This window comes from Macaca fascicularis, chromosome 1, assembly GCF_037993035.2.
Source record: "Macaca fascicularis isolate 582-1 chromosome 1, T2T-MFA8v1.1".
Classification (NCBI taxonomy): Eukaryota; Metazoa; Chordata; class Mammalia; order Primates; family Cercopithecidae; genus Macaca; species Macaca fascicularis.
This window is the reverse complement of record NC_088375.1, coordinates 106,263,487-106,285,036: the sequence shown is the minus strand read 5'-3', so window position 1 is coordinate 106,285,036 and position 21,550 is coordinate 106,263,487. Positions and strand designations below refer to the sequence as shown.

The window sequence follows — 21,550 nt, the reverse complement described above, 5'->3', positions numbered from 1 at the left end:
CTCTGACCACGGTGTCACTGAAAGAGAAGATGCTGGGGTTGCCCCTTCCCCACACCCCCCTTGCATTGGGGCCTTCATCAGTTTTCCCCAGCAAGGGCCCCTGATCTCCAAGGGAGGACTGGAGAGAGCCAGGGCTGTGACCAGGGCAGCTGCCAGCCCTGGCGAGGCTGCCGGCCCCATCTCCTGGAGCGCCCAGCAGGAAAGGCGGTTCTGAGAAGGCAGCGAGCAGAAGGACCCGCAGACGCAAAGGCTCATTACAGGGAATGACTAAGTGAGCTGCGATTCCAGGGGAAACCCCACTCGCTTCTGCTCGCTGAGACGCTCATCCTTGAGCTATTTTGACTAAGGCGGCTTCCAGGTGCTGCCCTCCGCTGGGGCAGCCCACTGACAGCAACCGGGTTGCTGGAGGACCCTCTGCCTGGAAGTCTTGGTCCTGGCTATTCAGGTCGTCTGACAGGTCTGCCCCACCCGTTTCCAGGGCGGGAAAGTCTGCCCATCCCCGGTTAAAGCGAGATGCTGGGAATGGGGGAAATCCGATCAGCACCTCCTAGGTTTTTGCGGCTGGATTTCAATAAGGAATGTGACAGTCTCGCAGCAGCTGTGCCCTGCCTGAAACAAGCTCTATTTGAAACCTCCAACAGCTGAACCCCTCCCAGCTACGCGCTGGCCAGCCCGGCCAGCCACCCCCTGCCCCAAATGACAAATAAATAGAAAAATCCAAGCAACAAGCAGGCGCATGCATACGTACACACATTACACACATATACACACACACACACCAACAAATTGGGGGTGGGGGTATCGTGGAGCCACTTGTCCACTGATTCCCAGGTCTCCAAGCCTTCCAGCCCACAGCAGGAGAGCTCCCCGGCAAGCAGAGCATCGGCAGAAACCCACCTTCCTCCATCTCCATTCCCTCTGGGAGGGAAACCCCCTCCTCCGTCTTGGGGCTGGACTGAGAGGCTGGAGCAGTGGGGCCAGCTCCCCCCTAAAGCCAGTGCCTGCTGTTCTCCATCCGGGCGCGCACTCACACACACACTCATCTTTATTTATCCCAAGGAGAAGGAGTTGAGGTGGGAGGGGAGAACTGGGGCTGAGCTGGGGCGCGGGCTCGCGGGGACCGCCTGGCAAGCCCTGTCATCCCATCCCAAGGAGAGGTGCTCCCCCAGCTGATGCCAAGGCGGCGCCCAGCTGCTCTGCCCAGGTAACACCTGTAGCCATTTTATCAGGAGATGTTTACAAAGCAGCAGCAGGTTTATTCTGAGTCCTCTCTCCTGAGGGAAAGGACCACTGATTTCCTCCACCTATATTTTTACCCCATGCCCTCAGGAGACACAGGTCATGAATGGTTTTCTGTTTTGCCTGAGTGTTTCTGAGAAGAGGAGGGAAACAGAAACTTGGGAAGAGAGGAAGAAGACAGGGAGAGAAGGGACTTGGGCAATGGTATGGAATCCCCACCCCCCACCCAGACATTTATTTCTTTTTTATCCTCAGGAAAATGGAGTGGAGCAGGGAGGGGAGGAAAGAAGGGGAAGTCGCAGGAACTGGCAAACACATCAAGGCGGAGTGTAATTAATTGGTGCGTTAAGCTGCTGGGTTATGCTTTAGTACCAGTGAGCCAGGAGGAAAAGGGATTTCTCAGAAGGGATTATTTAATCCTCCCTAACAGAAAGTCTGCAAATTAGACACAGTGTGTGGGGATGTCCCCTACCCCCCAAAGGAAGCGAGGAATGAATTCTCCCGGGATCAAGAAGGAAAACCACGGGAAGTTAGAGTGTTCAATATAACTGAGCAAGCGCCTCTCACCACCACCACCACCTCTCTCTCCCAGTCTCCCTCCCAATCTCTCTCAATCTCTCTCTCTCTCTCTCAATCTCTCTCTTTCAATCCCCCTCTCTCAATCCCTCTCTTGCTACCTACATGTTCCTTTTGTTCAAGGTATAAAGAGAAACCACAGCCCCTACCTTTGAGTACAAACCCCAAGAGAGCTCGGTCTCTATCACCATAACAACAATTCCAAACATCCCAAAAATCAGAGCATAGTCACTCAGTCGCTTTCTCTTTTCAAACAGGGCCCTCCTGTGTCCCAGCTTATAGCCAATGTTTTGGTTTTTCCGCTTGTTGGCTTTGGGGAAGGTGGTGCTGCTGGCGGTGGTGCCGGCATGCTGGTGGTTGTGGGTGGCATTAGGGTGATGGAGCAGGGTCTGGTGGGCATGGTTGTCCTCCCGGGAGGAGATGACGATCTCCGGGGGGTTGCTAGGACTGAAAAGCTGGAGGGGTTGGCCCTCAGTCTCCGCCTCGATGAGGTTCCTCCGGGAGGCGCTGAGGCGGCTGAGGGGCTTCATGACCCCACCGCTATACTTGCAGGAGCTCATGGCGATCTCCGTGAAGGGGTTGCTGTCCCGCCGGTGCACCAGGGGGCTGGCCTGCCGGTGCCGGCTGCCTCCGCCAGGCCCACTTGTAGCTGTGGAACTTGGAGAGTGGCCAAGCAAGTGGTCATTGAGATTGAGCTGGCTGCCTTGCCTGGAGGAAGGGTGGAGGATGGCGGTGGAGTTGGACGAAGGGGGGGGCCTGAAAGCGGTGGGAGAGGAGTGCAGCAGGCCAGGGTGGACGGGCTGGCTCTGGAGTTGGGCGAGCTGAGACAGGGGATGCGGTGGCTGCTGCTGCTGCTGCTGCTGCTGCTGCTGCTGAAGCTGCGGAGGCTGAGGCTGCAGCGAGGGTCCCAGGGGCTGCTGGGGGGCTGCTGGTGGCGCTGGCGGTGGTGGCTGCTGCTGCTGCTGTTGCTGCTGCTGCTGCTGCTCATCCCCAGAGGATGGACAGGGGCACTTGGGGTCTTCATCCAGGTCCCCCACCCCAGAGTCATGGAAGTGCCCAGAAGTGTCCATCTTGGGGCCTGGCTGTATTCCCTGCAGCACAAGCCCCCACCCCAAAGCCACCCTCGCTCCAAAGATGTCCTCAAAGAAAGCCAGGCATCCAATCTCCCCCACCAGTGTCTTGGCTCCAGTCCTCTCTCTTTGGCTTGCTTCGGTTCTCTGGGGCTGCCTGGAGTCCAGACGCTGCCACTCAAGAATGCATTGTATTGGGCAGGGAGGGAGAGCAGGAGGGGAGCTTGGAGAAAGAAGAGGGGGTGAAAGAACTCTCCCAGGAGGTGGTCCTCTAGGAGCGTGTGAGGCCAGGATCAGCTTCACTCCTCGCTGGCTCAATAGCTTCGCTCGCCTCCTCCTGCCACTGTTACATTGTAAGCCAAGCCCACTTATTAGCAGCTGGTCTCATTGGCTTGGCTTAACTCTCCAACCTCCTCCTAGCTCCGCCCCCCGCATAGGCTCCTCCCCAGAGGAGGGGCCTGGCGTCCTCGTCTCCGGCCCCAGTGGCTGCGCAGCGAGGGCTGGGAACTGTAGTTTTTGCTCCCCGACCCCGGAGCTGAGCCACTGTCCTCTTTCCTCTGACAGGTATGGCCACAACCCGCAAGCCCACGGCGATAAGGGATGTTCGCTCACGCTGGGCGATGGGGAGGAGGGACAGAAGGCCTCCGAAGGAAGGGAGGTGTGCACCCTGATGAGGGGGCAGACGGAGGGGAAGGCAAACATTTATTAACCACCAGGGTTTACGATAGGTTGTTTCACATATATTATCCGGATACATTCTTCAAACACCCAAGGAGGTGGGCAGTATGGTCTCATTTACAAAGCCTCATGCTTAGAGATGTTGAGTAACAACGTCAAGGTCACAGAAGCAGGGGGGATCCACGCCTCCTAACACTGGGTGGATAAACTCACCTACCATTGATTGAGTGCCTACGCCGCGTGTTCAGGCACCTCTCTGTTATTTCCAACCCTCACATCAACCCCACGAAAATGATGTCATCACTCTCCTTTTACAGATGAAAATTGGAAGAAGAAGAAGGAGGAGGAGGAGGAGAAGAAGGAGAGAAAGGAAAGGGGAAAAAACACTCAAACACTCAAACATAGATACGTAACTTGTCAGATGTCACCCCGCTTGTAATTAAAGGTGCTGGGATTTGAACTTAGTCAGTCTGACCCTACAGATCCTATACTGTCTCCCAGGATGCATTTCCACTATGATACTCAGTACAAAGTGGTTGTTCAATAAATATTGTTCAAATGTTGGATAGGGGAAAAACCAGAGAAGCTGCTGAGGAAGAACTGGCCTCTCCAAAGCAGGGTGTGTGAAGCGGACCATGGCTCCAGCCCTTTCCCTAACAGCTGGGCATGGAGTCACAGGGCGATCTGGCAGGAAGACTGAAGATTCCCCCCCCATGGTCGTTCCCTGCCTGATTTGTCCCATGGGTCTCTGAGAGTCAGAGCTAGGAACAGCTGCTGGCTTCCCAGGTTCAGCATCATCATCAAGTATTTATTAAGCTCCCACTGTGTGCAGAGGGGGTTCCAAAGGATGGGACCAGAGCTGAATTCATTTTCATTTCTAACCACAGCAGCATTAGGAATCAGAAAGGAAGTCACCAAGAGGGAATTCCCCAGCACACCTGGGGTTTTAAAAGGCAGGCCTCTTCCTCTCTGGCTCTTGATTCCCCATCACCCTTTGGCCTCTGTGCAGCTCCCTCCCTAGATGGGAAGAGGAAAGGGTAGGAGATCCATGCACACATACACAGACACACACTCAGAAAACATGTAAGCAAGTGGACACACATGCACGTGTGTACATGGTTGTGTGCACACACTAGCCCATGCACACACACATGCACACATATACACATAGGAAACTTCTAAAGCAGCTCTCCTGACTGGTAAGCAGCAAGTGTCCAGGTCAGGGAGGGACAGAGCTCCCCCCAGATGAGCCCAGAGTCCCCTCTGTATATCAGTTCTCACCTCTTCAATCCCCCATTAACCCTGAGATTGAGAGCCAAATATTACTTGTAATACAAGCCACAACCCCAGATACCTGACAATTGCTCTTGCACAATAATCTTGATTCTGGTCAGGCGTGGTGGCTCATGCTTATAATCCCAGCACTTTGGGAGCCCAAGGCATGAGGATTGATTGAAGCCAGGAGTTCAAGACCAGCCTGGACAACATAGCAAAACCCAGACACTACAAAAATTTTTAAATTAGCTGGACACGGTGGCGAGTGCCTGTAGTCCAGCTACCCAGGAGGCTGAGGGAGGAGGACTGCTTGAGCCCAAGAGTTTGAGGCTACAGTGAGCTGTGATAGTGCCACCACATTTCAGCCCAGGTGGCAGAGCATTACCCTGTCTCTAAAAAAAAATAAAATATAAAATAATAATCTTGATTCTTATTATTATCAATGACATAGTCATTCCCCCTGGCCTCAGATGCAAGCCTGGGGTCTCATGTGTTTTCCCATGACCAGGCCCTCTAGCACCCACCCCCAACCCCTTCAGCATCCTCTGCCTTCCCTGCCCTTCCCTTCTGTATTCCTGATTTCCCTCCCACTCCTCCATCCCCAAACAGAGCCACCTGCTTGGTTCAAGGCTCCAGATCGCATACTTAGATTTAATTATCTTCTAATAAATTATCATGAATATGTTGTTAGTAGCAAAAATGTGCTGTTCTTGTTGGTTTTTTAGTGCTGGATACAGTTTCTGGGCTGTGAAAAATCAATTTTGGAGAACAGACTCCAGGCCTGGGTATTTCTGTACTCACTCCACCCCCATAAGCTGCCTTCTGCCTCAGCTAACCTTTCTGGCCAGACTCTTGCCTCCAGTTCTCCTGGCGGTGCCAGTGGGATCCAAATGGGACCTATCAGAACATGTCCTGCCATCATGGATGAGGATGAGAGATAGCTTGGGTAGAGCCCTAACTATGCCAGCACCAAAGATCAGTGGTTATCTGCAAATGGGCTGCAACTTGACAGCTGATGCCACTGAGCCAGCTCATGCCCCTTGTTACGGCTATCCTGTCATGAACAGGAGGAGGAGGAGGAAGACAGTCATGTTTAAAGCTTGGGCTCAAGTGTCAGACTGCCCAGGCTGGACCCCTTCTCTGCCACAGGGATGGCTGTGTGACCACAGGCAAGATGACCTTCTGATCATCCATATACATCTCTTCCTAACTCCACAGTGACGTCACATTAGCAGCTTGAAATCAGTCACGATCAGAGTATTTACACCACAGAAATCGGCTAACACTGTAAATTAGATCTTATGTTTTCCTGGAAGCCGCTTGCTACACCTTTTCCTAGCTGTTCAACATTTATTGGCACATTACTGCTTCCTATATCCTTATATACAGGTTGTGCACTCCACCCTCTGCCTTCCTTCTCACCGGCACAAGCTTTGCCACTCGCCCACTATGTGACCAATTGCTTATCTTCTCAGGCCTTCAATTTCCTTAGTTCCAGTGAGAGCACCGGCCAAGTACTTTGTAACTGTCAAGCACCAACAGGTTAGTGAATAAGCTGGGAGCTCTCAACCACAGGGCCTGATCACGTCAGGTTTTCCACACTGCCCTCCTCTTGCACCGCACTCAGGCGTCTTCCCGCTGTTGCTGCCTGTTCAAAGCCCCACTGTTGAAAAGCCCTCAATGCTTCCCTTGGCCCCCAGCCACAACCGTGTCTTCACAGCAGCCTGTGAGTTGAGGCCATTACCCATTTTATAGATGAAAAAACTGAGGCATTAAACAGATTTTAAAACTTGCCCAGAGTTACTAATTAGTAACCAGTCATAAAGCTGGAATCAAACCCAGGCTTGTCCAACCTCAAAGCTCAAACACTCGCCATATGTCCTGAAACCCAAATTTAAAGGAATCATTCTTACTGGTATTTATTAAACATTACCATGTGACTCACGTACCCAACCCTCAGGAACTTAAAGTCTCACTGTAGAGACGAGTTACACTCACATGGGGTGACAAAAAACAGCAATGAAGATCCCAAAGTGTGGTCGAGACAGTAGAGTTCATTGAAGGCAGAGGGTTGTCAAGGGTGGCTTCCTGGAGGTGGTGGGACGTAAGCCACACATTAAAGAATGGGGAGCAACTCCTTATGCTGCCTTAAGATGAGAGGCTGACAAATTAGGCCTCTTTAGTCTGCAAAGGGGGGTGTGGAGGAGCTTCTTACCTCAGAGAGACAGAGAGAGCAGACAAGGAAAGTACAGGTGGCCTTGGCCATACTGGCTCCACATCAAGCGTGCTGGAGCTGGGTTTCTGCCCTCCTTTCCAGGCTCATTCCTCACCACCTTCCTCCTTAAGCCCCAGCATCACCAACCTATTGTAGCTCTCCCATAAGTCATGCTATTTCACATCTGCATGCCCTCTGCCTGGCATGCCCTTCCCCCAGATTTCCATCTAACACATTTCTCTTTGCCTTTCAAGACATGGCTCAAAGGTCTTCTTTCTGAGAAGCTTCCCCTGAACTCCCCAAACCCAAATCAGAAGCTCCTTCTGTATTTTCAGTCCCCTATGCTAACAGGGCCTCTACAGAGCAACACAGCTATATCTCCATATGTGTCCTTTGCCCCTAGACCATGACCTCCTTGAGGGCAGGGATGATGTCTTCTTCACAGCTGTACTGCAGCTCTTCCGAAGAGCCGCTTACAACAGATGCTTAGTAAAGATTAATCGAACTGACTAAACTTGAAACCTGGGTGAGGTCATTTGAAGGCAAGTAAGAGAAAGTCACAGCACTTTTCACAAGAAATCATAAACACAATTTCCTCGTCAGTAAAATAGTGAGATAAAAAAGATAATTTCTAAGATCACTCAGCTTTAAAATTTCATAATCTATTGTCTGTAGAACTTGTTATCCTCGAAAGGTAAGACTAACTGAAAATAGGTTTAAGAAAAGTAATGGTTCATGGTTCATATGGCTGTCCACAAGCTGTGACCTGCATAAAAGGGCTCTAAATTTTTTCTGTATCCCCAGCACTGATCAGGGTGCCTGGCTATGAATTACTCATTAAAGATTTATTGGTCGGATGTGGTGGCTCACGCCTGTAATCCCAGCACTTTGGGAGGCCGAGGTGGGAACATCACAAGGTCAGGAGTTCAAGAGCAGCCTGGCCAACATGGTGAAACCTCGTCTTTACTAAAAAAAAAAAAATACAAAAATTAGCCAGGCATGGTGGCGAGCGCCTGTAATCCCAGCTACTCAGGAGGCTGAGGCAGGAGAATTGCTTGAACCCGGGAGGCGGAGGTTGCAGTGAGCCAAGACCATACCATTGCCCTCCAGCCTGGGCAACACAGCAAGACTCCATCACAAAAAAAAAAGAAAAGAAGAGAAAAGATTTATTAGACCGATGGATAGATGGATGGATGGACAGACAGATGGACATGTGGATGGGTGGATAGGTGGGTGGACGGATGGATGGACAAACAGACAGATGAATGGCAGGATAGATGGGTGGATGGATGGATGGATGGATGGATGGATGGATGGATGGATGGATGATGGATGGATGGATGGATGGAGGGAGGGAGTTTAGACACAATGACAGATAATGGCAGGTTTTCTAAAAAAGCCAGTGGTGTTGGACGGATACCCTTAACCTCCTAAGGATAGGGTCATAAAGATCAACCACCCCCTTTATCAGACTCTGAGTGGTTGGACAGCTTTAGGCTTTAGCTTGAAGGCATTACTGTGTTCTTATCTAGGCGCTTCATTACTGGATTGATTAATGCTCTAATAATAAAAACAAACCCTGTGTTTGCAGAGCACTTTATAGTTTTCCAACTGCTTTTATGTAAAATACTTCATTTGCAACTCTTGGCAGCCCTGGAAGTCTGGTTGGGAAGGTTCTATTGCCCCATCGTTGCCACTCTTCCTCCCACGAACTAGAGTTTAGAAAGGTTTCAGTAGTTTGCTCAAGGTCACCAGTTAGGCATGGATTTGAACCTGGGTCTGTCTGTGCTCTTTGCCATCCATTCTGCCTGGAAAGCCCTTCCAGCCCACTTCTTGCTCTGTGTCCTGTCCTGTGAGAATTTAGGGAGCAGCACAAGTGTCACCCCTGCCCAGAGCTTTCCCCGACCTCCCCTCCTCTGCTCCCTCAATTTGACATTATCTCCCTCTTCCAAATTCCCTTGGCACTTTATTGTATCTCTCTGGAGGCACTGTTCACCTCTTGCTTTGTACTGGTGTTGTCTATATACATGTTTTCTCTCCCCTGATTTTATTATATATATATATAGAGAGAGAGAGAGAGAGAGAAACAGAGAGAGAGAATCTGTTGCCCAGGCTGGAGTGCAGCGACGCGATCTCAATCTTGGCTCACTGGAACCTCCGTCTCCCAGGTTCAAGCGATTCTCGTGCCTCAGCCTCCCGGGCAGCTGGGATTACAGGCGCCCGCCACCACACCTGGCTAATTTCCCTGATTTTAATTGACACCATAAGCTCCTTGGTGACAGGAGTTTATGGTATAAATTGTAAAACACACACACACAAAACACTGCACTTCACGCTGCACCCAAATTGTGTGTTGAATACATAAGCAGATAAGAGGGTGAGTGAGTTTAGTCTGACTGAGAGTTTGGGCACTTTGAACCAGGACACATTACTTGCCCCTTACTTGCCCGGCTGGCCACCAGGAATGCCAACTGGTAAGTGTAGGCCTTCTGTCCACACTTCTTTCCTCTGAGTCCCTGGATGTCTAGACACTGGCTGAAGCCTCTTATAATGAATGCACACCTAACCCCTGGCCCCACAAGCCATGATCTGAGGATCGAGGTAGGACTACAGCATGTCACCTGTCCCCAGGCCATGCACCAACAACTCTCAGCCACCTACGGGTGCCAAGGGAGCCTTCAGCTTCACACAGGCTCCTCCCCACACTCTGCTTTGCTAAAGAAAAACTGGAGCTCTTTTGCATCATCTGAGTGCCAAGGTAAAGGGGACATATGGCCTGACTCCCTACACTTGGAGCATTTACTGAGGGCCAACTCTGGGCGTTCGTGGTTCCAACATGCCAGGGGTAAGGTTAGCATCCCCATTCCATAGATGAAGAAACTGAGTCAAGTTTCAGAGAAGGTTAACTGGCCTGCTCTTGTTCACAGTGGAGGGGAGAGTCCAAGCCATGAGCCACACAGGTCTATGCACTCTGCAAGGTCACACCCTCTCCACTCAGCCTCTGCTACTGAACTCATCCTTTCCAGAGAAAGTATACCTCCTGCCCTCCACTCCTGCCCGGGTCCTCCAGGAAACAGCCTCTAACAACAGGAGTGGTGAAAGGTTTCAAAAGAGCAGCTCCGTGGAGATCTGTCTGGACAAAGGTTCATGATTCTGCTTCTAAAACTCTGCAGAGGCCAGGCTGGCCCTAACATGGAGAGAAGACAGTGGAGCAGCCAGGCCAGGCACCAGAGAAGTCTTGGGCTGGGAATCGGCCCATCTGATTCTGAGCTGCCATTTTCCTGCCAGGGACCGTGACGAGCAAGGTGTGCCCCTCTGAGCCTGTGAAACTGGGATCGTTCACACCTCCTGCACAGCTGTCTTGTGAAAACTGAGATACATTTTAAAATGTGTCTCCTGACCCCTTCTCTGAGGCTTTGGTGTGGGAACTTGTTGTTCTAACCAGATGAGTCAGTCCGGATGAGAAGGTTTATTTACTTGAGGGAGTCAAAGGTCGAATGGAAGGTGCTGATACCGTGTCTGGAAAGAAGGCATGGGAAATGGGCACAGGGTGCCAACATTCTGTCACCAAGATGCCTGCTGGGCTCACAGGGAGCCAGTGGAGGCGCACACTTTGCACACGGTGAAGTGCTGCCGACATGCACTGGCCAGTACAAGGGAGGGCCTGTAGAGACCCAGATTGACAAGGGCTCGGCATGGAAGCCTCGGCCCCAGAGTCTGGGTGGGTCCAGTGTCTGGCTGCATGGGGCTGAGTCGGTAGAGAGAGCCATCACGTACCATCCTGGGTGTGTGTGTCCTGCCCAGCCCCACACAGTGGCATAGGTGATGACACCCACCCCCACTGGAGACTTGGCTCCGCAGGGCGGGATTTGTGCCTGTTTTATTCACTGCTATAACCCCAGTGCCCAAAACAGGGCCTGTCATAGAGCGTGTTCTCAATTCAGATTTGCTGAATCAATCAGCTTCCTGGCCCCAGTCTCAAACGGCTCATAGAAAACAAAAACTCGGCCGGGCGCGGTGGCTCAAGCCTGTAATCCCAGCACTTTGGGAGGCCGAGACGGGCGGATCACGAGGTCAGGAGATCGAGACCATCCTGGCTAACACGGTGAAACCCCGTCTCTACTTAAAAATACAAAAAACTAGCCGGGCGAGGTGGCGGGCGCCTGTAGTCCCAGCTACTCGGGAGGCTGAGGCAGGAGAATGGCGTGAACCCGGGAGGCGGAGCTTGCAGTGAGCTGAGATCCGGCCATTGCACTCCAGCCTGGGCGGCAGAGCGAGACTCCGTCTCAAAAAAAAAAAAAAAAAAGAAAACAAAAACTCTAACAGTTTCCCAAATGCAGAACAGGTGCCTGAGCAGCAGCCCAAGGGAGAGCCCAGACGGGAGCAGCCCATGGGTTCCCAGCAGGGAAGAAGGCGGCCAGTGTCCCTTGGGCCTGGATGGATGTCTCTCCTACAGGGAGGGGAGTGAGGGATCAGCAGGGCCGGCTGCAGTTGAGTCCACAGCCCCCTAAGCCAGCCCCTCCCTGGACCCCAGGCGGCCAGTAGCAGCTCCCGCCCCGCCCCGGCTCTGAGATTGCCATCCCAGCTGGTCAGTGCTCACCCATGGGGGTGGGGACAGAGCAACCTGTGGCAGGTTTGTGAGGAGTGTGGCGGCCTCTGCTGGTGGCGTATGCACATAGCTTCACACTCCAGGCACCTTGGGAGATGCGAGGGAGACCCCAGACAGAACCTGAACCCCGGCCTCAGCTTTCTGCTTCCTTCTATGGAGGCCCAGGGACTGGATCTGGTGCCAGAATCAACTTCTGTGAATATTTTGCAAAAGTCACTCTTATTTCCCAGGCTTCCTTGGGTTTTTTTCACCACTGGCGAAGAAGAAACCATCTGTTGTCTGTCCTGGGTGAGGGCACCATAAAGCCTTTGAATGAGAGGGCTGGACAGGATGCTAGAGGCACCTCCGGGCCCACCCTATTAGCAAGAGAAGACCTCCAGAGATGGGAGGGGACTTGCCGCCACTCATTCGTGAGTCAGGCACAAAGCCGGGACTCGAGCCCGGCCTCCATGATGGTCCCCTTCCACGAGCCCATCATCTCTCGGTTGCTATGGGGCATCTACCAGCACAGCTCCACTCTGGGCTGCTGCTGTGAAACGAGGGAAGAAGCCCCCTCTCCCCTCAGCACAGCCACCAGGGACAGTCAGGAGCTGCAGCCTGGGGGCCCAGCCCTCTGACATGAATCCTGCAGAAGGCCAGGCCCCTCGCCTGCCTCCCGCCCTTGTTTTGCCTCCCTTCGCTCCTGGGAAAGGTGGCAGCCGGAGGGTTGCTATGGACACTGCAGTTGGGCTCTCCCTCCGCAGTAATAATCCTAAGATGCCCTCCCTGCAGGAGTCCAAGTCTCTAATTGCCGAGCCTCGGAGGCAGTGATGCTGCCTCACAGGAAGTACTGGGCAGCCTGAGAGCCCGAGGATGAGATGGGCTGAGAAGGGAAGGAGAGAGTGACAAGATGGAAATCACCTGAAATTGGAAGCAACAAGCTCGACCTATGTAGGTAGATTGACAAAACCAATGTCGATTTAGCCAGAATTAGAAAAGCCATAGTGTCTTAACAGGCCCCCATCAAATCGGACACCTAATGACTGTGGCCAGTGTCTCTCAGGTGGGATGCTGAGTGGAAAAGGAGGGAGAGAAGAAGCGCCACAGCTGTGTACATGCGCAGTGACTGCAGGAAAGACCTTGACAGCCATTTTGCTCTAATTTGAGAACCACAGGTTCAGGACTTTTCTGAGCTGGATTCCCGGCCACTCTGCTGCCTTGAGGCAGAAGCACCCTGACTCCCCACTGCCACACAGGCCCCCTTGTTTGTCCCCACTAGGAAACCAGATCATTATCACCACTGCTAGTCTCCCCACCATGAAAACAGAGCAAGCTCCTCACCAGGGTCTCTGCCATGAGACCAGGGCATACCACCTCCATGAGCAGCCTCTCCAGGGGATCAGGACACTGTCACTGCTGTTCTTGTCCCCACCATGAGACCAGAACTTTTCCTTCACCACTGGGTTCCCCACCTTGAAATCAGAACGTTGTCACCTCTATTCATGTGACACCCCACCTACCCACCTACACATCAGACCAAGTCACCAAGGCCACAAGACTTCACGCAGCCACGGACATAGGTCCAATGTGGAGCATCTGAACCAAAGACCACACGCTGCTGGGCAGGGCACAGTTGGTCTCACCTCCAGAGCCCGCGGGGCCACACGAACCTTTATAGAGAGGGCACAGAGAAAAGTGCACTAGGCCCTGCAAGTCACCCAACGCGTCTGTGGCCGCTGGGGTGGCCTTCTGGAGGCTGTGCTTGTCTCACGCAGACCCCAATGCCTGGTGACATTGGGGCATAGCCATGAGGAAGACAAAGTTAGATTTGCTCCTCCCTATCTGCCATCAGAGAATCCCCCTGCATCAACCCTGGAGGAAATGTGAATGAACTAGGGAAGCCCACCTCCATCCCAGAGATCCTTGGGATAGATATAAACCCATATAGACACACACACACGTATATAAATATAGACACACATACATACACATACATATATATACATACACACATATGTGTGCATATCCATGTGGACACATATAGATATATATTTATATATATTTATACATAAACAGAGAGGGAGAGATGGAGGGCAGGATGGAAGTCTTCTCCAAATCCCTCAATCTACCACTATCTCTCTCGGTGAGGCAGTTCTTATCATCCCCATTTTACAAAGAAAAACTGACCCAGAGAGGCCTAGGGACTTGCCCAGGGTAAAATAACCGAGCTTCAGACTCCAAGGCTCAGCACCCTCATCTTGGCTCTCTTCCCATCTGGTGTTTGAAAGTCACGCCTCAGAATGGGAATGGATGAGGCTGCACACCCCAGAGAGAATGGATGCCACATAGAAGCCATTATTCTAACCAGGGAGCTTTGTCCTACAATTTAAGAAACCTTGCCTCCTCTGATTGTTTCTGGAATTGTGTTCCCAGGGCCAATTTTATGACAGAGTGCTGCTGGGGCAATCCTTGTGGCCCATCACGGGAGCTCCTGGGAGGCCTGGTGAGCGCTAATCCTTTCTTAGCACACTGTCTTCTCCTCCTGCAAACCCAGTGATTAAGCCTCCTGGTAGCCCCAGGAACTGGCACATGTCAGCATCAGAGAGTAAGAAAGGCTAGTGGCTTCCTACTTACTTCTTGCTACTTCCATCAGAGAAGCTTCTGAGCCCGCCAGGAGGGCTAGAGAAGGAAAAGGAAAAAGGGTGGGAGCCCGCCCTCGCAGCCCCTAACATCTTACTACCACAGCTCCTGGCAGTGTGAGCTTTAACTGTGATCAGCAGAGCGCATGCTTCTGCATCTCCTGACTAGGGCTTAGAAAGCTGTCGACTCCCCCTTGCCCAACGGAGAAGTTTTGGGTCATCCAGTGTCCTCAGACCCAAGTATCTCAGCTGATCGAACGAGCTTCTGCTGTAGAGAGAAAGGACAAGACAGCAAGAAATCCTGAGAGACCTGGGTCTGAGACAGAAGGAATTTGATTTGTGTGGTATTGGTACCAAGGCAGAAACTGTCCAGAAGAACAGATTGCCAGAGACAAGCAGGCAGCCAGTGTCTCCCACTCCAGGTTAGACAAGTTCTAACTGAAAGATCTGCTCTCCCTGTGAAGTGTAGATGTGAAGGGGTTGGCATGGTGCTGGGCAGATGCCTGCCGAAGGCCCATTTCCTTCTCTCACTTTTCATCCCTCTCATATGAAGGGGTTTCACTGACCGAGAAGGGGTCTTGGATCAGAACTCTAAAAGCTTTAAATTCAAGGAGTACAATTAACCTTAGTCCAGCCATTGCTCAGGAGAGGGAGAGGGAGGCACCCTGGTTTCCAGGAATGTGTGGCATGTAGGAAGGAGCTCTGGCTCACGTGAAGCCAGCCACGCACTGGCTGGCCTGGGCAGGGCCCATCTGAGGACAGGAGCCCAGCGTCTCTGGTGCTCACTACCACCTGCGGGATCCTGCGCCTTCTTGTCTTTGACCTCCTGAAGAGCTTGGAGCAATTAAAGTCAAACTAACCTAAGGGATGAACAGAACCCACTCCAAGGCCAAGCCCAGTGGTGTAGCTTCCAGGCTGTTCTTGGCTGGGGAGGTGGTGTTCAGCCCCCTGGCTTCTCCTGTCATCCCGGACTTGGAGGTTTTGAAGTGGATAAGCAGCTTTGCCAAGTGATCCACCAAAAGAGAGAGAAGAAACGTGCATGCGTGTGGCATTTTGTCAGCTGCACCAGAAAAGTGATGATGGGGGAGGCAGTGGAAGTCAGTGACTCAAAGCAGGTTCGGGGATTATCTGCTGTTTTCAATTATCCACATTCCTCATCACCATGGAGAATTGAGAATTGGGTGTATTTGCCTCCCCCTCAACACTGGTGCTGGCATTAGAGACGTGATTTGTACTTGGAGCAACTGTGGGTAAAGGACTCAGAATGGTCTCTGTGTAAAATTTCCCCAGCACTGAAATGTCATTAAATAGCTCTCTGTACCTGGCACCTCTTGGTCCCATTTAAAATAACTGGAAGAGGCCTGGTACGGTGGTTCACGCCTGTAATCCCAGCACTTTGGGAGGCTGAGGCAGGTGGATCACCTGACGTCAGGAGTTCCAGACCAGCCTGACCAACACGGTGAAACCCCGTCTCTACTAAAAATACAAAAATTAGCTGGGCATGTTAGTAGGCACCTGTAATCCCAGCTACTCGGGAGGCTGAGGCAGGAGAATGGCATGAACCCAGGAGGCGGAGGTTGCAGTGAGCCGAGATCGCGCCACTGCACTCTAGCCTGGGAGACAGAGCGAGACTCGGTCTCAAAAAATAATAATAATAATAACTGGAAGATAAGCATACCTGAGGAGAAGAGAGCTGATGATTATTGAGTGTCTGTGAGGTATTCAACACTCATTTTGAGCCAAGGAAACTTCAACTCAGAGAGGTTGCCTTGCCCGTGGTTTGTCATAGTGTGGAACGACAAACTGCTCCAATGCGGGACCTTTGATTCCAAGGCTTGTCCCCACCCTACCCTTCTCTCAGTGAGCTCAGACCTCTCTTAGAAGACATGGGAGCCCATTTTGGACCTCCCTGTCTGTGTCTACTAAGATGCTTTCAATTGCCAGTCAAAAAAAAAAAAAAAAAAGCCTCAAGGAAATTTGTTATTTCACACACTAAGAACTCAAGAGGTAGAACAGTCCCAGGGGTCCTTAATTTGGCAGCGCATGTCACCATGAGCATTGGCCCTTCCTGACTTTCTGCTCTGTCATCCTCAGCATGTTGATCACAAGGTAGCCGCAGCACACTGAGGCATCCCACTGCCAACCTTCAAGTCCAACAGCAATGAAGGGAAGCCCCCCTGCTGTGGATCTCTTTAATAATGAGAACACTTGTCCCAGAAGTCTCTAGACTTTTCTTTGCATCCCACTGGTCAAAGAATGGGTTAGGCTGGGCATGGTGCCTCATGCCTGTAATTCCAGCACTTTGGAAGGCCAAGGCGGGCAGATTGCCTGAGGTCAGGAGTTCAAGACCAGCATGGCCAACATGTTGAAACCCTGTCTCTACTAAAAATACAAAAATTAGCTGGGCATGGTGGTGCGCACCTGTAATCCCAGCTACTCTCGGGAGGCTGAGGCAAGAGAACCACTTCAACCCAGAAGGCAGAGGTTGCAGTGAGCTGAGATCGTGCCATTGCACTCCAGCCTGGACGACAGAGCAAGACTCAGTCAAAAAAAAAAAAAAAAAAAGATTAAATGCTCAGATCTAAACCAATCACCAAGTAAAGGGAAGAGGAGTACTATCTTGGCTAGACTGGGGCCTGACTTCCTCTGAAGCAGGTGCTAACCAGAGTTAGCCAATCCAACAAGAGGTCTGAATGCACCTACTTCTAGGGGTTCGTGTCCCCGGGGCAGCTCCCAGTGTGGACTCTGAAGACATGTGCCAGCTCCGTGTCCTTGTGGCTTAGATAAGAAGGGGTGAGGCACCAGCTCATGCCAAAATGGGGACCTGCCGGCCTTATTGTGAGCTTATCTAGAGGACACACACCACCGACTTCATTAGAAAAATTGGGGAAAAAATCTTATTAAAGATTTGTTCTATCACATACCAGGGAAGCAAAGCCTTTCATGAAACCTAATGGGCAATGCGGGTGATTTGAACAGCTACATGGTACTGAGGTCTTTAATTTCCTGTAGGAAACCTGATGATTATCTGTCTGGAAATGCTTCAGCTCAAGTAGGGATATGTGCGAGTCAGAATGAAAAAGCCCTTTATATTTTCACACTTTAAAGCCAGACCCTGTGAAAAGAGATCCTTGTCACGGGAGGCCAATCAAGTTCAGAGAGTCCGACTAACTTTGCCCTCCCCAAATGCCATCAAAAGCAAGTTGGGGCTCCGTTAAATGGAGAAAACCAAGGGGGTGACCCCAAGGTCAGCAAGAGATACAAGAAAAAGAAAGACAGAGAGAGAAAGGTAGCAAAGCAAGAGAGACAGAAAAATGCTCCGAGAGACAGAAAGAGACAAAGAGTGAGAACAAGAGACTAGAGAAAAGAAAAACAGACGGGAAGGAAAGAGGCAGACAGCTGTGGCAAAGGAGGAGAAAGACACAGGGGAGAGAGAAAAACTGAGAAAAGGACAGAGGAAAGAAAAGCAACAGAACTCGACAGACAAGAGATGGCTAATAATCACCTTTGCAAGATTTCTTAGTGATACTAATATTTGCCCGTTGGAATTTCCAGTTGCGAGTCCCCTTCTGAAAGCTGTCCTTGCTTTCTGTGTGAGGATAGAGATCTAGGGGTCACACATGTTTTTCTAGCCCAGCAGGATCCAGATGTTTCCAGTTCCTGAACTTGGGTCAAGATCCTGGGTTGAGAGGGTCATTATTCAAAGAGGCCTTGAACACACATGATGTTTAGTTAAACATGGGGTAAGAAAACAGCCAGGACACAAATGAGTTATTCTAATTTTGTGAGTTCAGACCTTTGAACTCAACTCCTCATTCTGGTCTCCTGGTTGGAATGAAAACAACAGTCTATAAACAATCCACATATTCTATCTTTCCTCATAGCACATGTAGGCATCTCTAAAAATAATTCCCAAAGTAGCTTAGGCTCCATGTCCCTCTATTTGTTGCCTAGAGAACTCTTATTCATCCCTCAAGGCCTTGTTCAAACGATCCTCCTGATCCCCAACATCCTCAAACAGAGTTAGCCATGCTGTATTCCCCTAATATTCTGTCGGGACCTCTGCTGAGGCCCTTCTCACATCACATTGTGATGATGTGTTTACATTCTCCAGCATCTGGGACAATGCCGGGAACAAAGGAGGAACTCCATAAACACTTGTTGAATGAATGGTTGAGTAAATAAATAAATCTGCCTCCCTGACAGGATTGTAAGCTGTTCAACTTGTATGGAATTAAGTTGAATCCCAGCACTTCAGAGCAAAGGTGCATTTAGTGTCTACCTAGTTCAGCTCTCAGTGATTGGTGTGTGGTTCATTACAAATACGAACAACTGAACCTAGCGCTCACCAAACTCTTCTTACATCCTTGGAAATGTGGGGGGGGGGGGTTGTTTGTTTGTTTGTTTTTTGTTTTCTGAGACAGACTATTGCTCTGTCGCCCAGGCTGGAGCACAATGGCGTGATCTCAGCTCATTGCAACCTCTGCCTCCTGGGTTCAAGTGATTCTCCCACCTCAGCCTCCCGAGTAGCTGAGATTGCAGGCACGCACCACCACGCCCAGCTAACATCCCTGGAAATACTTTTCTGACCTATGCCAATGTGTAAACATAGGAGGGTCTTAATGTATTTACTTTTCTGAATTTTCACAGTAAATGCTTTCTGATTATTAAAAGTTTGGGAAAAAAATAGAAAACAACAAAGAAGCAGAAATGTCACATGTAATTCCTCTACCAAAGTAGGTATTGTTAAGATTTGGCATATTTCAGTCTTTTGCTATGCATTGTGTTTTCCTTATGCAATTGAGATGACAATGTGTGTACATAGGTTTTTGAGCAGTTGTGATGTAATTAGTGTGTACCTGATATCTTATGTTCTTGTTTCATTAAAGACAGTCTCATAGAGACAATAAATCCCATCTCATTAACATATCAACATAACCCCACGTTTTTATTAGATAATGTCACCCTCCCCCATCGTATGTCTAGAATTTGCTTAGCCATTCACTCTTCTTAGGCAGTTGGGTGGTTTTCAGTTTTAGTTTCTGATGATTTTAAGGATCATTGCTCTGAACCTCCAGGAAGTAGGTACATGTGGTTAGAGATAAAACTCCCAATAACATCATCATCCACAGACTCTGGAAGGGCTGCAGCTCAGCCAGCTTAGATGGAAGTGAGGATAATGTGCTCCGGATCTTGCTAGCTGACTCCAGAGGTGGTTCTAGTGACAGTGGCACCCCTGTATCTGAATGTGCATAAAGCATGTGAGCTCAAGGAGGCTGGGAGAGGCCTGTCTTGTTGCCCTCAGATTCCCTGAGACTGGCACAGTGCCTGGCACGTGACAAATGAATGAACAAATGGTGCACGCTTGGACGGACGGATGCACCGTTATGCTCAGACACCTCAGTGGTGTGGCTGGAGCCTCAGCCTTCTGTATGTTATACTCTCTGGAACCCCAGGCCTCTGGGGAAATCTAGGAATGTTCCATGTTAGTGATGGGAAAGTGTTCTGAGTCTTTGGGCTAAAAGCACTGCCCTGTAGCCAGAGCATGCTCCCAGCTGAGTAGTAAATGTGAACGAATGGTCATGAGATGCTAAGGACAATGCTCCCCCAACTCCCAGTGGCCCTTTCTCCCACACTCGCACACATACCCACGTGCTGCCCACATGTGCCTCTCTCTGCTGTCATCTGGGGTCACCTTCAGAGCGCCTATTTAGGCAGATAACCCACCAAGTTAGAAACAACATAGCAGACACTTCCCTTTGTCATCTGAGGAGCAGCACTACACGCTGGCCAGCAAGACAGACCAGCAAGCCCAAGAGTGGCTTTCCAATCATTTATTCCACAAGCATTTCTTGGGCCCCTGCCGTGCCCAACCGGAGAATTCGAGATGAATTATATGTGTGTCAATTCTTGAGGAGTTCACCCTTATATGCCAAATAGATTTGGCCGTGCCTCCAAAATCATCTCCTGGTCCAGTGTCTCCCCACCTCAGGCAGATCCCTAGCATCCCCCAGAAGATGAGAGCCGTCCTTGGCACCCAATCCTGTGGACCCAGCCTTGAAGGTAGCTCTCAGCATCGCTTTCCTTCTCTCTCTACCTCCCCAGTCAGACTTAGTACCCAACACCTTCCTAACTGGTCCCACTCCCACCCCTCCAGCCCTCAAATCCATTCTCCACAGGGCAACAGAAAAGTCTTTTGAAAATGCAAATCTGGCCGGCGAGCACAGTGGTTCATGCCTCCAATCCCAGCACTTTAGGAGGCCAACGTGGGCGGATCATTTGAGGTCAGAAGGTAGAGACCAGCCTGGCCAACATAGCAAAACCTTGTCTCTACTGAAAATACAAAAATTAGCCAGGCGTGGTGACATCCACCTTTAATCCCAGCTACTGGGGAGGTTGAGGCAGGAGAATCGCTTGAACCCAGGAGGCAGAGGTTGCAGTAAACCGAGATTATACTACTGCACTACTCCAGCCTGGGTGACAGAGTGAGACTCTGCCTAAAAAATAAAAAAATAAAAAAATTTAAAAAAAACCAAATCTGATCATATTGCTTCTCTGCTTAAAACCCCATAATGGCTTCCCAGAGCTCTCAGGATAAAACCCAAAGTCCTCCTTTATGTCGCTCCTTTATGTGGCTCCATGGCCCCACAGGGGCGGCTGACCCCACTCCCCCAACCTTGCACGCCCCTGTGTCATCCTTCCCTACTCCCAGCTGCTTCTGCATCCAGCCACACCAGTTCCCTCCAGTTTCTCAAAGAGCCACGTCTCCCACCACTCAGGGCCTCCCATGTGATGTTCCTCTGCCTGGAAAACCACCAACACCTGCTCCTGCCGTCTTCTTCAGCAGGCCACCAACTCCTCCTCATCCCTAGAGTCCCCAGGTAAGCATCACTTCCTCGGGAAAGCCGTCCTGACTCCTCCGCAAGAGCAGGCCCCCTATTACTTACTCCACGAGTCCCCTGTACCGCTCTTCTCTGGCACTGTCTTGGCTGTAATCCAAGAGTGTGTGTTTCGTGTCAGAGCCCCTCCACTCTGTCTCCTACTAAAACCTGGCTGCGAGCTAGGAGCAGTGACAGTGGCAGCAACACGGGATCAACCTGGGAAAGCAGCTGGGGATGGGGGAGCTTCCCAGGGCAGTAAAGCTACCTCTGAGTCCTGAAGGACGAGGACTCTGAGTCAACGATGGGGAGAAGTGAGGAGATTCACACTCAGGCAGAGAAAAAAACTTCAGGGAATTACTTTGGAGAAATTGGAAATAATCCCATATGGC

The 21,550-nt window shown here is 50.8% G+C and overlaps 1 protein-coding gene across 2 annotated transcripts in view; it reads right to left on the bottom strand.

Moving 5' to 3' along the window:
* The window catches only part of KCNN3 (potassium calcium-activated channel subfamily N member 3), a 167,559-nt gene extending 164,314 nt beyond the window's left edge, over positions 1 to 3,245 (bottom strand). The window contains exon 1 of one of the 2 annotated variants that reach the window (XM_005541654.5): positions 1,965 to 3,245. In XM_005541654.5, coding sequence (XP_005541711.3) covers positions 1,965 to 2,885 — 921 coding nt within the window. In that variant the 5' untranslated portion in view covers positions 2,886 to 3,245. Of the gene's footprint in view, positions 1 to 897; positions 1,038 to 1,964 lie in introns of those variants that run through there. The other variant, XM_065545177.2, reaches the window with a different exon arrangement.
* Between the last annotated feature and the right edge of the window lie 18,305 nt (positions 3,246 to 21,550).